Here is a 16,940-nt window from a genome sequence, read left to right as displayed (position 1 = left end):
TCCTGGGAGCAGATTTGTGCCGTTCATGGTGAGATGATTCATCCTGGATTGCAGTAATTGTTGTGTTTTGTACCAAACCCGTGCCATAAATCCCCCAGTGTTGGCTGGGCTCCAGCACAACTGAGGGCATTTGTTGCCCTGAGAGCAGCAAAGTACCAGGATTGGTTTGGTGTGAGCAATAAAATGGGATACAAGTGCTGGTGGGAACCCCCTGGGAATACTCAGGGTTATTTCAGAGAATCATTAAAAAATGGAATTACAGGAGCTCCTCCTGGGCAGTACCACTGCCTTGCACCTTCCACTGCGAGAGTTACATTTAATTAAAGTTTCAAATGTTTAAAAGTTATATTTAATTTTAAACTTAATTTTAAGTTTAGAGTTAAATGTAATGCAGTTAATTAAAGGAGAGTTAAATTCTCCTGGGCTGTGCTTGTAAAGGAAACTCCTGTTCCTTCCTCAAAGGTGCTGGAGGGGGAATCTCCTCCCTGGGAGCAGCACCAGGACAGGCAGAGGCTCCATCCCTGTGCAGATGTGCAGTTTGCTGCCAGCACCTCAGCCCAGCCTGGCTGTGCTCAGAGCTGTAATTAATTAATGAGAACAACCCCCGGCTCCCCCTCAGTGCCAAGGTGAATGATTGAACTCCTGCTCGGAGCCAGCCACTGATGGTTCTGCTGCACACAAAGCCTCTGCAAGGAGCAACACTGCCCCGGTGTGGGAACGCAGAGCATCCCCCGGCTGCCCTGGACCCTGGAGGGGTCAGAACCCCCCTGGACAGAGCCCCCAGAGACACTGGCTGTGATCTCTGCCCATGGAAAAGAGTTTTCAATCTTACAGGATCAATTACCAGCTCTGAGGGTTTGATATAAGCAATAATTAAGTGTGGCACGGGTGCAAAAGTAAAATTTTAGGATTCTAGATGAGGGGTCCAAAGGGGACAAGCTGGAGGAAATTGGGTGTGCCTTGTCCTTTTTCTCCTTCTTCATGCCCTCCATGTCTCACTGTGGTGTTGGCATTTATCTGTTGGTTCAGGCTGGGGACACACTGTCCAACGTAGGTGACAGATATTGGCACATTATTGTAAATGCAGCCCAGGGAGTTTCTGGTATTTAATGTTTGTCACATCCCACTGAGGGCAGAGCCCCACACGCTGCCCTGCAGGACAGAGCTGGGCAGGGCAGCAGAACATGTGAGAGATCAACAGAATAAACAACCTGGAAACCAGCACAGACCAATGATGGCTTCTGCTTTGGCAGCGGGGCTGACAGACAGTGACTTTCTGCATTTTGGAATAATCAATATCTCAGATTCTGACAGCCCTGTCTGTCTCTTCCTGGACTTCCAAATCCAAGGGTGTTTGGAAGAAAGGAGCTGAGATCTCAGGGAGGTGGAGACCCTCACCCTGCCCTGCAGGGGGATCCCAAACCCACTGGGATTTAAGAGCAGGAGCACCAGGTCTAGCTCTGGTTTAAGATATTATCAGGTAAATTGGCATCATTGGCTGTAACAAATGAAAAAGGTCTTTTTTCATCAAAATGAGCATTGAAGGAGATAAGAATTTGAACTGAGTAGAGAATTTCAAGATGTGGGAAAAGAAGGAGGGGCGGGAGAGGGGGCCCGGGTAAACAGCATGGATTCTGTTTAAGAATTGTGCGGGTGCAACTAACATAGAAAACTGTGTAACTAACTATATGCAAGTTAACTTTTAGGCCAAGGAGAATCTGCAAAGAAGATAAAAAGCCTTCATTCCTATAACCACCAAGGGCAGAGAGAAAAAAAAAAAAGAAGATCCCATAACAACCAATTGCGTCGGCACAGAGTGCATCGAGAGAAAATAAAAAAAAAGGGACTATAAAAAAAAGGTCAAAGGGGAAGGTGCCCCGTGGCAGAGCAGAGGCTCCCCAGCCACCCAGCGCTGTTCTTTTGCTTAATACCGCTTGCTTAATAAATTCTTGTTAATTGATTTATCTATATTTAGCCTCCCCAGCTGAATTTGTCCATAACCCTGGCAAATGGAGGAAATCAAAACCCAAAGCGATGAAGCCTGGTGGCTTTAACTCAGCAGCAAAAGGCTGCAAGGCCCCTGCTGGGGCTCCTCTTTTTGCAGCTTGTTGGTTCCTGGGGCCAAGCACAGCACGGGTGGGAGCTGCAGTGATGAGCTTCGGCCTTTTTTCATCTGCAGTTCCATTAGAAACAAAGAACAGGGGCAAAAAAAGTAAAAAATGATAATGTAGAGAAGCATGGTGGGCTTGGAGAGGGCCCTTGTCTCCTTGTGAGCAGGGAAAGGGCAGAGCCTCAGCTCCAAGCCCTGCTGGAACGGGGTTAAAAAGCCTCAGGCATCTCCAGCATCTCCCACAGAGCTGCACTGAGCCCAGCTCCATCCTGGAGTGACCTGGAGTGAGTCCAGCTCCATCCTGAACTGAGCTCAGCTCCATCCTGCACTGAGCCCAGCTCCATCCCAGAGTGAGCCCAGCTCCATCCTGCACTGAGCCCAGCTCCATCCTGGAATGAGCCCAGCTCCATCCTGGAGCCCAGGTTTGAGGTTTCCCAGCTGGGTTCAGCAGCATCCAATCCTCCTTCCCCACTCTCAGCCCCAAGGCTCCCCTGACACCAACCCAGAGGCACAGGAGGTGTTATTAACACAAATTATTTCTCTTTTCTGCTGTGGCCTGGTGCAGCTGCAGCTCCCTGACACTGCCAGAATGCCAGCAGCCACTGCTCCTGAATTTGATGTTTGTAATGAAAGATGTGCACAGGGATGTTTTTAATTGAGACAGGAGGTCTTGACGGGCTCATGTAGACATGGAAATGACAGGTTTGAGCCAGGGTGGGACTGATGGTTAGGAATTAGATGAATATTCTGTGCAAAATGCAAAGCTGGGGGTTTTCTTTGTTGTTTTTAACATTGTTAGAACACAAACTCAGTCTGGATAATCTGCATGAAGACACTGAGGGTACATTTACCAACCCTTCTGAGACTTGTTGCTTCTGCAAGGCTGTGATCTCTCTTCGTGGCTGTTCTGTGTCTGGGCTCTGCTGGGTTTTTGCCTTCCAGGCACAAATCAAGTTAAATATGCCCAGAATTAGATTCACAGCATCACAGAATGGTTTGTGTTGGAAGGGACATTAAAGCTCCTCTCATTCCAGCCCCTGCCAGGGTATCAAGCCTGATTTTGATTTCAGGAGTGCCCAGACAAGAACCCAAGAGCTCTGCTGGGCTCGGCCTGAACCTGGGGGTGGATTTTGTTTGTCTTGCTCCCACCCAGCCTTGGAGCAAGCTGGGATAGTGAAAGGGGGATGAAACTGGAGGAGCTTTAAGGTCCCTTCCAACCCAAACCATTCCCATGATGAGGACAAAGCAAGATTCTTTGTTCCTTACAGGCAATTTAATTTCCAAACGAATGCAGCCTTTCTTTAGAGAGAGGGGCTGACCCGTGGAGGCAACTGCACGGAACAATTTACTGATGTTAATTAACTGCTTGCAGCACTAAGCTGCATCAATCCTTCCCATCCCTGACCTTGCAGCAGCAGCACCTTTCCAGGACAGTCTGTGAATACCAAGCAGGCATGGAGAGAAGGGCAGGGCATCCTCCCCAAGAGCTGCAGCACAGGAAAGGTGTGCACAGGATGCTGACCCTCAGGAGGAATCCAAGGAATGCAACAGGGAAAGAAGCTTTTTGAGCAATTCCTCAAATGGTCCCGGGGCTGGGCAGCAAAGCTGAGCAGCAGGAGCAGAGAACTCTGCAGCAGCAGGAGCAGAGGGGCAGCAGGAGCAGAGGGGCAGCAGGAGGCACCTGCAGGTGCTCCAGCTGGGGCTGAGGTGGCCTCGCTCCCTGCAGGAGCAGGGATATGTATGAGTAGGGCAGGAGTAGGAGCAGGGCAGGAGCAGGACTAAGAGTAGGAGTAGGAGCAGGACAGGAGTAGGGCAGGAGCAGGAATAGGAGCAGGGACGGGAGCAGGAGTAGGAGTAGGGCAGGAGCAGGGCAGGAGCAGGGCAGGAGCAGGGCAGGAGTAGGGCAGGAGTAGGAGTAGGAGCAGCAGCAGGAGCAGGAGTAGGAGTAGGAGTGGGAGTAGGAGCAGGGCAGGAGTAGGAGCAGGAGTAGAGCAAAAGTAGGAGCAGGGCAGGAGCAGGAGTAGGAGCAGGAGCAGGAGCAGGAGCAGGGCAGGAGTAGGAGCAGGAGTAAAATCCCTCTGCCAGGAGCAGGAGCCAGAGCAAGAGAAGGAGCAGGAGCAGGATCTCTCTCCCAGGAGCAGGATCAGGAGCAGGATCAGGATCTCTCTCAGGAGCAGATCCCTCTCTCAGGAGCAGATCCCGCTCTCAGGAGCAGATCCCTCTCTCAGGAGCAGGAACAGGAGCAGGATCAGGATCTCTCTCAGGAGCAGATCCCTCTCTCAGGAGCAGGAACAGGAGCAGGATCAGGATCTCTCTCAGGAGCAGATCTCTCTGCCAGCAGCAGGGCTCAGCTCTGGGTGGCACCAGGGCCTGCTCTTGCATAAGGCCCCAGCCCTGGGGCATAAACAGCTCCGTTTCTAAGGGCTACAAACAGATCCAGCAGGTAAAATTCCATATTCCCCTGGCAGGATGAAACAGCAATGCCTGCCCGTGGTGAGTGATGCTCTGGGCTGGCAGATGCTTTCCTGGCAGCTCCAGGAAAGGCACAGAAATGTGGGTTTCATTCCCAGAGGAATGACCCTGCTGCTCTCTGGCTGTTGTTTTAATTTGTTCTCTTTTGTACCCATTTCATACCAGCTCCTGTTTGTGAGCATCACCACGTCACAGATTGATAAGGATCTTTGGGAGTGAGATTTCTCCTTGGAAATCTGAACAAAACTCAGCTTTCATGACACCAGCACACAATGGTTCTGACTAAAGCCAAGGATTGGAAGAGAAGCCTTTTGTTTCCAAAACAATCTGGTTTTAAGAAATGTCTAGGTTCTGTTTCAGGGCAGAAATGCTTTGAGAGAGTCCTTAATGCTCTCCTCCTTTCTCATGAGATGAACAAGGTGAGATTTCCCTTGGCACTTGCACCATGCAGGTGCTGAGCAGTCAGAGCAGTGAAGAGCTGGGATCAGCCCTGGCTGGGACAGAGCAGCCAGAGGAGAGGAGCACAGGGATGAACACGCAGCTTTAACCCAGGCAGGAGCTTGGCTGACCCTTTTATCTCCCCTGTTGGAACTCAAAATGTCCCTCAGACATTTTTGGATGTTCCAGGCCCAGGTCAGAAGCATTTGAGACCCTGGCACAGCTGGAAACAGCTGTGATTTTGGGTTTGAGCCATGGAATCATTTACCAACCTTGCAGGAAGAACAAGGAGTCACAAAAGTTTAGATATTAGAGTAGAAGTAGTCACAAAGTAGAGGGAAGAATTTTTGAGTGCTGTACAGGGGGGATTTGGTTTTGTACATGGGGGTCAGAAGTTTAAGATTGAGGGATCTGGGCCTGCCCTGTCCTCCCTCTTTCTTTTTCCTTACTGTGAGAGCCCTGGGCTTGGTCTGGGGTCTTGTGTGCTGGAAAAGTCTCTCCTCCAGCCCGAGCTTCCCAAGAAAGGCTCAGCAGTCTCTGTTGTTAAGTCTCAAGGCAGTTTATTGCAAGTTATCTAAAAGATTTTCTCCTTGGGCTGCTGTGGTTTGCTCACAGCTCAGGCAGAGGCACACACACACCCTGACATCCTCTCTGACCCCGACTGCTTCTTCTCTCCCACCCAGGGCTGCTGCTGTCTTTTATATGGTACATTACGAGTTACATGGTTACAGTTTTTCCCAATGACTATTACCTATATTAAATGGTGCTTTTCTACTCTAAACCAATCTGTGAGTGCCAACATCACCAAGAACATGGAGGCAAGGAAGAAGAAGGAGGAAGAACAGGATCAGCCCACTTTCCTCCATCTTAGAACTTCTGACCCCCATGTACAAAGTAAAAACTCCCCTGGACAGGTGCTAAAACCCCCCTGTACATTACTAAAAAAATTTTCCCCTCTGTTTTGTAACTACTTTTACTATACTATCTAACCCTTTGTGACTGCTTGTTCCACCTCCAAAGTTGGTAACTCATTCCATGGCTCAAACCCAAAATCACAGCTGTTTGCAGCTGCCTGCCAGGGTCTAAAATGCTTCTGACCTGGGCCTGGAACCTCTAAAAATGTCTGAGAGACATTTTCCGTTCCAACACTTTACCTCCATGTTCTTGGTGATGTTGGCACTCACAGATTGGTTTAGAGTAGAAAAGCACCATTTAATATAGGTAATAGGCATTGGGAAAAACTGTAACCATGTAACACGTAATGTACCATATAAAAGATAGAAAATCACCATTTAATATAGGTAATAGGCATTGGGGAAAACTGTAACCATGTAACACGTAATGTACCATATAAAAGATAGAAAATCACCATTTAATACAGGTAATAGGCATTGGGGTAAAACTGTAACCATGTAACACGTAATGTACCATATAAAAGATAGAAAATCACCATTTAATACAGGTAATAGGCATTGGGGTAAAACTGTAACCATGTAACACGTAATGTACCATATAAAAGATAGAAAATCACCATTTAATATAGGTAATAGGCATTGGGGAAAACTGTAACCATGTCACACGTAATGTACCATATAAAAGACAGCAGCAGCCCTGGGTGGGAGAGAAGAAGCAGTCGGGGTCAGAGAGGATGTCAGGGTGTGTGTGTGCCTCTGCCTGAGCTGTGAGCAAACCACAGCAGCCCAAGGAGAAAATCTTTTAGAAAACTTGCAATAAACTGCCTTGAGAGCCAACAACAGAGACTGCTGAGCCTTTCTTGGGAAGCTCGGGTTGGATGAGAAATTTTTCCACCACATGAAACCACCCCTGACCTAGGCTGGTCTGGCACTCCCCCTCCTCTCCTCATGGTGCTCTTGCTGCCTTTAAAGTCAAACATTTGCAGGTGGAAGTCCCCAGGCTGAGCAGTGGGGCTGGGTGGAACCTCTGCTGCTGCCTGGCTGCCCAGCAAACACAGGAGCACCAGGAATTCCATATTCCCTCTTTGTGCCTGCAGGGAGAACCAGGAATTACAGAACCACAGAACACTTTGAGTTGGAAGTGACCTTAAAGCTCTCCTTGTTCCTCCCCTTGTCACAGGCAGGGCCACCTTCCACCATCCCAGGTTACTTCATGGGAGACTTTGCCTGTGCTGATCAAATATTCCATTTTCTAGGTGGGACAGACCTGGCCTAGCTCATCCTTTCTCTCAGAACTCTTTGTTTTAAACCCCCCTATTTAGGGGTATTTATTATTTACCCATCTGCCATGTAAATCTGTACCACACGGCACTTTCTGATCACACACAGGTTTATTAGGGACACCAACCACCTCTGTTCCCCAAGGTGAGCAGCAAGGTGTTGGCATCATTAGCTGGGCCTGAGAGGTGCCAGGATGAGCTGGAGCTGTCCCAGCCTTGCATCTGCCCCATTTTTGGGCAGCACTGACACCAGCACAGCCTCTGGCCTCCTCAGCTGTCAGTTCCTGCAGTTCAAGCCTCTCCCAGGTGCTCTTCCAGGTCAGGGCTGGGTGGGGAGCAGAATGTGGCAGGGGAGGCACTGGGATGTCTGTGCAGCCCTCCAGCCCACCCAGCAGGCAGTGGTGGCTTTGTTGAGGCACTTCCACGTGGCAGATGAGTGTTCAAGCCTCAGAGACTGTGATAAAATTAACAAAAAAAAACAAACCCAAAAAAGTCCTAAAGGAGCAGCAAAGTCCAGCAGTTCTTCCCAGAGACACTTTATCCACAGGCAACCCCTTTGAAAACAAGCCAAACCCCTAATTCCATGGCTTCCCTGTTTTGATGAATCCCCAGATGCATGAAAGCCCTTGCAGGAGAGCACACCCCGTCCGTGCTGAGAGATGCTTTGTATAAATAGCTCATGTACATCTGCTACACAAAATATTCTGTCCACGCGGCGTTCCTCCGTTTGCTGAGGAGCTCCCAGGGCAGGAGCTGGCAGCAGCTGCTCGTGCCCAAGGCCCCAGGCAGTGCTGGCCGCTGGGTTTGGGGTGAAAACCCCCTTTTCCAGCAGCCCCAGGAGCTATTCCTTCAGCAGCCCCAACTTCTTGAGCGCCTCGCGCCGGTTCTCGTCGGCCGCGCCCTTCGGGGAGATCTTCACGCTCACGGCGGAGCGCGGTGGCCTGGGGAAGCTGGGCAGAGGGTGGGACCTCCTCTTGCTGCTCTTGTCCTTCTCCTCCTGCTCCTTCAGGCCACCAAAGTCCTTCCCTGCCCCGAGGGAGGCGGGCCGGGGGCGGCTGCGGAGGAAGCTGGGGGCCAGGCGCTCGATGAAGGACATCTTGCCCAGGGAGCTGCTGCTGCTCCGGGTGTTCTGCTCCTTGGCGCTGCCCATGGAGCTGCCCAGCCCCACCCCGGAGCGCTCCAGGGTGTTGGATTTGAAGGTGATCTGCCGGATCCCTGTCACGGAGCCCTCCCCGGGCTGCCCAGCGCTGGGGAGCGGCGGCTCCCTGGCGTGGGGATGGAGGTGGGCGCTGGGCTCCCTCCTGTCCTGGGGCAGTCCCAGCTTCTCCAGGGCTTCCCGCCGGGCTTTCTCCTTCTCCTTGGGGTCGAGGTGGCCTGAATTCCCCTTTTCAGCAGTGCTGTCGCTGGCAGGGCTGGGGTGGGAGGTGGCTGAGGCTGGAGGTGCTGCTTTTGCCTTCTGGTTGTGCTCCAGCACGGGGCTGTTCCTGCTGGTCTTCAGGATGATGTTTGGGGGCAATTTCCGCGGTTTGGGGGCGGTTGGAGGCCCACGCTTGGCATCGGGCTCCTGAGGGGCCTCTTCCAGTGTGGATTTCTCCGGGTGGCCCCATGCAGTCCGAATCTTGGTCTCTTTGGCCTCCTCCCCCTTGGCATCTGAGCTGCGCGACCACTCCAGGTCATCCTGGAAGGGGTCTGGAGGTTGGATAATCACGGATTTGGTGTGGCTTCCTGCGCTGGCTTGGTCCAGCCGTCCCTCCTTGGGCACCTCCTGGGCAGGTTGTCCTGCTGGCACGGTGTGGACACCTCCTTGGCTGCCAGAAGCTCCGTTTGCTGCAGGGATGTTCCTCGGAAGGCTGGAACAACCTGGGCCTGGAGCAGCCGCTGGGGCCGAGCTGGACAGGGCAGAGATGCTTCCACCACTCCTCTGTTCAGCCCCACGCTGCTGATCTCTGCTTGGAGGGGGAGTCCTGTTCCCCAAAGCTGGGAAGAGAGGGGTTAAAGTCATGCTCTGGCCATAGAACACTGCTCAGAATCACAGAATCCCAGAATAATGAGGTTAGAAGAGACCTCTAAGATCATCAAATCCAACCTATGCCCTGACACCTCAACTAGACTACAGCACCAAGTGCCACGTCTATTTTTTTTTAAACACATCCAGAGATGGTGATTCCACCACCTCCCTGGGAAGACAATTCCAGTACTTTATTATTCTTTTGGTGAATATTTTTTTCCTAATATCCAACCTAAACCTTCCCTGATGTAGCTGAGGCTGTGTCCTCCTGTTCTGTCAGTGCTGCCTGGTGGGAGAGACCGACCCCACCTGTCTGCAGCCTCCCTTCAGGAGCTGTGGAGAGCAATGAGGTCACCTCTGAGCCTCCTCTTCTCCAGGCTAAACAACCCCAGATCCTCCAAACGTTCCTCACAGGGTTTGTGTGCCCCTCTCCAGCCTCGCTGCCTCCTCTGGACGTGCTCAAGCATCTCAACGTCCTTCCCAAACTGAGGAGCCAGAGCTGGACACAGCACTGAGGTGCTCCCCCCTTCTGGGCCAGCACAGAACTCCCCCAGCCCCTCTGATCCATCCCTGCTGGGAAATGGGATCCTTTGGGCCTGGAAAAAAACTCGTTAATCCCTATTAATCCTCATTACTGACACTAAGCACGAGCCACGCAAGGTATTCAGATATTGTGGAATTTTGAGGCCATTGAGTTGTGGTATCAGAAAATTCTGTAAAATATTCATGCCAAGATAGGACATGGATTGTGCATATCTGTACTTGAGAACATGGCCTGTATGGAACTATTTTGGGAAAGAAATCAATAGATTTTTATATTTGATGTTAAAATCTTCTCTGCAGAAGGGTTTCCAGCTCACCCCGGGGCACAGGGCCTTTCCTGGCCTTGGAGGGCTCCCCGTAGTCGGTGTCATCCGTGGACACCCCACTGTCCCCCTCTGCATCCAGGGAGCCAATGGTCTCCTCTAGGAACATCAAACACTCTTTCTCTTCCACAGATAAATAGTCATAGCTGTTGTCACTCTGGAAAAGAGAAGATAAAGATAAAACAAGTTACATACTACATATATATTCTTATATGTAAATATATTTTATATATATATAAAAATCTAATATATATATATAAATATATATGTTGTATATATAAATATATATGTAATATATAATATATAAATATGCACATATATGTATATATATTAGATATGTATATATTAGATATGTATATATAGATAAATATATGCATATATTTTAATATAAAATATATCTTTAAAATACATGAAAAAATATGTCGTATATATAAAAATATAGATGTAGTATATCTTATATAAAAATTATAAATATATCTATTTACTAATTATATAAAAATATATTTATATATAAATATAGAAATATATAAACATATACATATATACATATATACATATATGAATAATATAAAAATATATATGAGAGGTTTACCTTATACTGCATATATATAATATATACATCGATAAATATATACGTAGTATATATACAGCATATATAAATATGTATAAATATATATGTATATATTTATAATAAATATATATATAAATATATAAGAAAGAGAGGTTTACTTTATACTATATATATGAGAGGTTTACATTATACTACACATATCTATAACTTTATATATATTTTAATGCATATTATTGTAATATTTTATATATTTATATTTAATGTCCAGGTAGTTTAGAGAGCCTGTGACGGCTGCTTGGCCAATGGCTGTTCAATAATGAGCATTTACAGCTTCAGAAAACTAGACCATCTCCTCTAAAAATAAGAAAAATATATATACTTAGAGCCTTTTCTCTATTACCCTGCTCTGTGGGTCAGCAGGTGGATTATTCTGAACTTGGGACCTTGGCCTCTAACTTTCAGTTCTTTAAACTGAAATGTGAGAGCTGGGTAACAAATCTGCAGGTACAGACACCTGCACTGCTCAGCAATGCTGAATCTTAGAAAACTCCACAAACACTGAGGTTCCTGTGCAGGTGATGAACTCTCCTTGTTCTCCATTCCTGAGCCAGAGTTGTTTAATTTTTGTTGTATTTTGAGCAGCAGGAGGTGTGTTATTGCAATATCAGATATCAAGGTGATTCCTGCAATCTGTCATGAAAAAAATGAAGCTCAGGACAGGATGGAATGTGCATCAGATCAACAAGCACGGGGCAGGAATTATCCCAGGTGGAGTTGTTTTGCAGAGACACCTTATCCAAATCTTTTACTGTGCAGTATCACAACCTGTTCTTCCATCCCCATTAAACTCCGAGGGTTTGGTTCTGGTTTGCAAGACATTAACTGGAAAAGCTGCCAGGACTGAGCTGCTCTCACACATATCAATTATGCTCCGAGTCAGGCAGGATGTAATTAGCCCATCAATCTTGGGATCGGTGTCAGGAGACAAACAACTTTAATGGACAGATAGTGAAAAATTACACATCTACACCCATGGTCCAAACTCATCCCTGCCTTAACTGGGGAGTTCATCTGGTGCCGGGCAGGAGGAGCTCAGCTCGCTGTCTCCTCCAGGTGTTGTCACCCTGCTTGGAGCCAGTGGGACCCAGTCACCCAACTGGTCTGACCCCTGCAGGCCTGGGAGCACAGGAGCCTCTGCGGGGGGAGGGTCCTCTCTCCAGGGATCCTCTTTCCAGGGACAGGACCCCCTCTCCATGGATCTCCTCTCCTTGTATCCTCTCTCCAGGGACAGGATCCCCTCTCCATGATCCCCTTTCCAGGGACAGGATGCCCTCTCCATGATCCTTTCTCCAAGGACAGGATCCACTCTCCATGGATCTCCTCTCCAGGGATCTGTCCTAGCCCAGAGCAGCCCCTGCAGCCCCAAGGGCTCCCCACACACGTGGCAGGACGGGAAGGCTGGGAGTACTCTGGGGCAGGAATTCAGGAATTCACCTGCTCCTGCTGCTGTCTCAGGGCCTCCAGCTGCCTCCAAAGCAGGGCCAGAGAGCAGATTTGGGCTGACACCTGCCCAAAATCCTTCTCCAGCTCAGAGGGGCGAGCTGGGCTGGGCACCCCGGGGTTACTCACCCGCTGCGAGTGGTTGGAGGCCGTGCTGACCATGCTGTCACAGCTGCCAGAGTTGCAGCCAGCCATCCCCAGCTCCTTCCTAGGCATAGCACGGGCTGCCCTGGAGGTGGGCACAGCAGGAATATCCTGGCTGGAGCAGGAGAGAGGAGAAGCATTAAGCTGTGAGGATCCCACTGGGGTGACTCAAGCACGCTGGGAGGGAGGACAGGCAGGCTCTGAAGCTGCTGGATGAAGGAGTTGTGCTCCACATTCAGCTGCTGTCTCCAGGAGAAGGCATAGCTGGGCTTTTAGAAATAATTCTTGAAGTTTTCCTCAAAATAATTGGGAATGGGGTGTGGCAAGGACATTTCTCTCCTTCTCAGGATTTTTTATAGAGGTACACAGAGAGAAATGAAAGAGAAAACAATTTCTATTTCTGCTCCTTGTTTTTCCCATGTGGAATGTGTTCGGAGAATTGTTTCCCTGGGGAGATTGCTTGGTTGGATTCTGGTAAGGATTGTTTGAGCCTGGTGGCCAATCCAATCCAATCCAATCCAATCCAATCCAATCCAATCCAATCCAATCCAATCCAACCCAATCCAATCCAACCCAATCCAATCCATCCAATCCAATCCAATCCAATCCAATCCAATCCAATCCAATCCAATCCAACCCAATCCAATCCAACCCAATCCAATCCATCCAATCCAATCCAATCCAATCCAATCCAATCCAACCCAATCCACCTGGGGCTGGGCTCTCAGAGAAGGTCACGAGTTGTGTTAGAGATAGGGTCAGAGAAAGTAGTATGTAGTTTTAATATCCTCCTTTTGTACAGCATATTGATGTATTTTAGCATAGTTATAATAAAGAAATCATTCAGCCTTCTGAATTGAGTCAGACATCAGCATTTCTGCCCATTGGCTTCGCCTGCATTTCCAATAATGGGGTAATCTCTGCACAGCCAGCTCGTGCTGGTGGCTCCCTGCTCACCTCAGAGGGGTGGATGAGCACAAGGAAAGCTGCAAGCCCGGCTCAGAAACCCCAGCCCCGACTCATGGCACCTCTTTCCTCTGCCACACCCCGTGCCAGCCCTGCAGCTTGAAACTTGTGAACGTGCTGGCCCAAAGTGCTGCTGGTTACTCACATCCTTGCTCTGTCAGGAGCTTCCTCCTGGCAAGGAGCTGCCTGTGCCACCCTTCCCGGGGAGGTGTCCCCAAGGAGGTGCCCCCAGGGAGGTGCCCCCAGGCCTTTGGGGCACGCCTGGGTGTGTTTGGGCACAGCCTGTGGGGAGCAGGGCAGGCTGGGGCTGTGCCCAGGGGGGTTCAAGCAGCACCCCAATGTCCCCTCTGCTCACAGCAGTGATGCAGCCCAGACCTCCCATCGCCAGTGGGACCCCAGTGTGGCGGCAGCTGCCCGACAAGCAGCCTGGATTTGGGTTTCCCCCACTGCCAGGTGGCAGAGGGGACAGTTGTCCCTGCCCAGAGCTCTGCTGAGCACCCACAGAAGGTGGCATTACTGATGGATGCAAAGCAGCGAGCTTCCAAAATTCCTGGCACCACCAACTAAGTCTCCTCCACGTGCACCACCCTGTTCTTGGGAAGGGAACTGGGCTGTGGGGGCGAGAGGGAGCAGCACAACAAACACCAACAGCCCCTGCAAGACACACGCGAGAGGATTTGCTCCTCGAGAGACAGAGGAGCCCTTTGTGCTGTAACCTGCAGGCAGGAACACACTGCTGCTTTTTTTTTTTTTTTTTCCTTGTAGCAGGATCAGGGAATTAGATCCAGCGATAAGTGAGCAGAACTGGCTGCTTGTTCAGAGCGTTAGACCCTGAAAGAATTCCTTTGTAATTGGAATACGCCGCAAAAATCAGATTGCAACACCCACGCCCTGACAGGTCTAATCCCTCCACGCAGGAGGAGTTTAATACTTCAGTTTCAGCTTTGCATTATTTACTACTTAAGTGACGTTGAAGTAAGTGGTGGCTTTGGAACAGCAGTTCCCTGGATTCTTTGAATTCAGATCTCTCCACAGACAGGGATTTGAGCTGTCAGAGCAGAGCTGAGCTTGGGGGACTTCAGGCCTCTGCAGGGTTTTGCTGTGCACTGGAGCATCCACAGTGTGAAATTTAGATTTCTATCAAAATTCGGATATAGATTTCTAGATTTACACCAACTCCTCAGTAACAGGAGGCTTGGCCATGGTTGTTGTGCTGCTCCTGGCTGCCTCCCTCCCAAATTTCAGACAGCAGAACCCTCCTGGAGAAGTGAAAGCCTTGCTGGAACTTGAGTGTGCGGCTGGTTGGGGCCAGCAGGGAAGCATTTTCTCCATGAGGATCCCCCCCACCACCAGTCCACTAAAGAAATCACTTTCTATCATTGAAACAGCATTTGCAGGGACCTCAAGCAGCTGCCAAAGTTTTGGCACCCACTGAGCCCCAGCTCATGGGAGGCAAAGTCCAGCCCGAGCCTGCGGGCTGCAGAGGATCTGCACCGAAACAAGAAGTTCCTTTTCCTGCCCATTAGTTCTCCGATGTGATACAGCTCCAGCACACTCATCCAGCTCGGAAAAGGGGAAAAATCAGTGTTGAAACCCCCAGTTTTAATGACTCAGAAGGATTTTAGTTCCTTCTTTGAGGTGAGTAACAGCCACAAACTAAAAACGCAACTGAGCATTTGGTTTAAAAGACACGGTACTCCAAAAGCTGTTTTATAGCTGGGATTCAGTGGTGCAGCTCTCTTCCCCAACTAAAAACATATCTGGAAGAAGGTCTTTTTCACCCAAATCCAAAGGCCAGGTCCCTCAGCTCTTGTGGCCGTTGCCATAACTGTCCTTTAAAAGCCATCAAAGAGGTGCCGGGTAGCAATTAATGCTAATTGCTTTAGAGAAGAGGCTACTTTCTTTCAGCCAGCAGCACTCTAAGCTCTTCATCCCCGGTTGGAACACCTCGGTTTTGCTGTCTGGGGGGCAGAGCAGCCAGACCCCTTCAGCCTGAGAAAGGCTCTGTCCTGGCCAGCCCCAAACACAACCCAAAGCAAACCCCCCTCTGCAGGCACCGTCCCAGCTCTGAGCAGCCCTTGGGGGATGGATCCCAGCTCAGGGGCAAATCTGAATTTCCTAAGCAAACCCCCCTCTGCAGGCACCGTCCCAGCTCTGAGCAGCCCAGGGGGATGGATCCCAGCTCAGGGGCAAATCTGAATTTCCTCCTATCTCAACACGTAAACGAAGCACCCCAGCAGCTGCCTGAGCAGTTTGCTGTCCCGAGCACAGGTTTCCCCAACTTTCCCCCCACCACCACATTTTGAATCCCCCACCACGTTTCACCCTTGCAAAGCAGAGCCCCGCAGGTACCCAGAGCCCCCCACCCCTCACCCGCAGCCCATCCAGCAGGAAAAGCACAGCGAGCAAAGGACAAGCAGGACCAGAAATGATTATTAATCCGTTTTTGTAGTTTTACCAGGCTGTCTGTCGTTCCGTGCTGCCTTGTCCCGGCCGTGCCTATCCCAGGACTTCTTTGCTTTTCTGGGCTAACCAAACACAGCCGGGTTACACATTAACTCCGCTCCCGCTGCAGATAAGGCTGCGCTGGCCCGGCGGCTGCTCGCAGTTCGTCCTGCAGCGGATCCGGCCCCTCACCTGCAGCCAGGCCGAGTGGAATCCATCCTGCAGCCTGCCGGCCGCCTTCCCTGCTGCTTCAGCCCGGACCTGAGCCGCCAGAGCCCGTCCGTGCCGTGCCGCGGAGCGCTGGCTGTGAGCTGGCAGTGCCCGGGAGCTGCGGGCAGCTCCGCTCGCTGCCACCCGGCTCGCTCACTTCCCTGCTGTCCCCTGCTGTCCTGGGCACGGCTTTGGCCGGAGACTCCTTAATCCGGCAGCCTGTTCTGCCGCATAGCTGCTCGCTGACAGCCCCGAGCCCAGCCTTGCACGCAATAATTATTATTCCGTCCCGGGCTGGGCGTTCGCAGCCTCGCCCGCTGCGGGTTCCTTCCCTCGGCTGCTTTTAGCGGGGATGCCGCAGCTGGGCTCGGAAAACAGCCCGGGCTGGGACAGGCTGCTGCTCGCGTTTCACCACAGCTTCCCAGAGGCCAAAAGTTTGCTGCCGTGCAAAGGAAGGTGGTTGTAAGGACAGGCAGAAAGTGTTTAGGGAGGGAAGCTTCGGCACTGATTTATTTAGGTGGTGCAGGAAGGGGTGCCCAGGTCTGCGCAGCTCCGAGGCTCCTTCTGCCTGTCCCGACCTGCAGCTGCTTTTGCCCCAGTTGGCACCGTTCCCTGTGGGCACCAAAACCCTCTGCGAGTTCCTTCCCCGTGCTGGGGACTCCTTCCCCAGGCAGCCTGAGGTCAGTGCCTGGAGCTCTGGTGAAAGCTAAAGCCCCTCAAGATGCCCACCAGGCTCATCCTCATGCCCACACCTTCTCAGAGCCTCTGCTGGGGCATTGCTCCAGCAGCATCTCCTGCTCTGCCCCTGGTACCCTCTGCTGCCTCCTCCAGAGGGGCCCAGATGTCCCCACCCTGTGGAGGGTGACACCGACCCCCGGTCCGGGTGGAGCTGCAGGGGCAGGCAGAGAACAGCAGAGCCTCCTTCTTACCCGGACTTTGGGCTCTGTTATAAAAATTGGAGCTTTTCCTGCTGATGAACAATGTTTTGGCCATTCCCCACATGCAGCATGGACTTG

General features: G+C 50.7%; 1 protein-coding gene across 1 annotated transcript; it reads right to left on the bottom strand.

The window, feature by feature from the left end:
• Nucleotides 1-7,306: 7,306 nt before the first annotated feature.
• C30H1orf116 (chromosome 30 C1orf116 homolog) lies at nt 7,307-16,081 on the bottom strand. Its single transcript, XM_021535331.2, has 4 exons — nt 15,728-16,081; nt 12,289-12,418; nt 10,083-10,245; nt 7,307-9,191 (listed from the first exon to the last, which is right to left on the bottom strand). The coding sequence occupies exons 2-4, from the start codon at nt 12,373-12,375 to the stop codon at nt 8,056-8,058; spliced, it is 1,386 nt and encodes a 461-aa protein (XP_021391006.1). The 5' UTR covers nt 12,376-12,418; nt 15,728-16,081; the 3' UTR covers nt 7,307-8,055.
• Between the last annotated feature and the right edge of the window lie 859 nt (nt 16,082-16,940).

This window comes from Lonchura striata, chromosome 30, assembly GCF_046129695.1.
Source record: "Lonchura striata isolate bLonStr1 chromosome 30, bLonStr1.mat, whole genome shotgun sequence".
In the NCBI taxonomy this organism is placed as follows: domain Eukaryota; kingdom Metazoa; phylum Chordata; class Aves; order Passeriformes; family Estrildidae; genus Lonchura; species Lonchura striata.
This window is presented reverse-complemented; position numbering and strand designations above follow the sequence as displayed.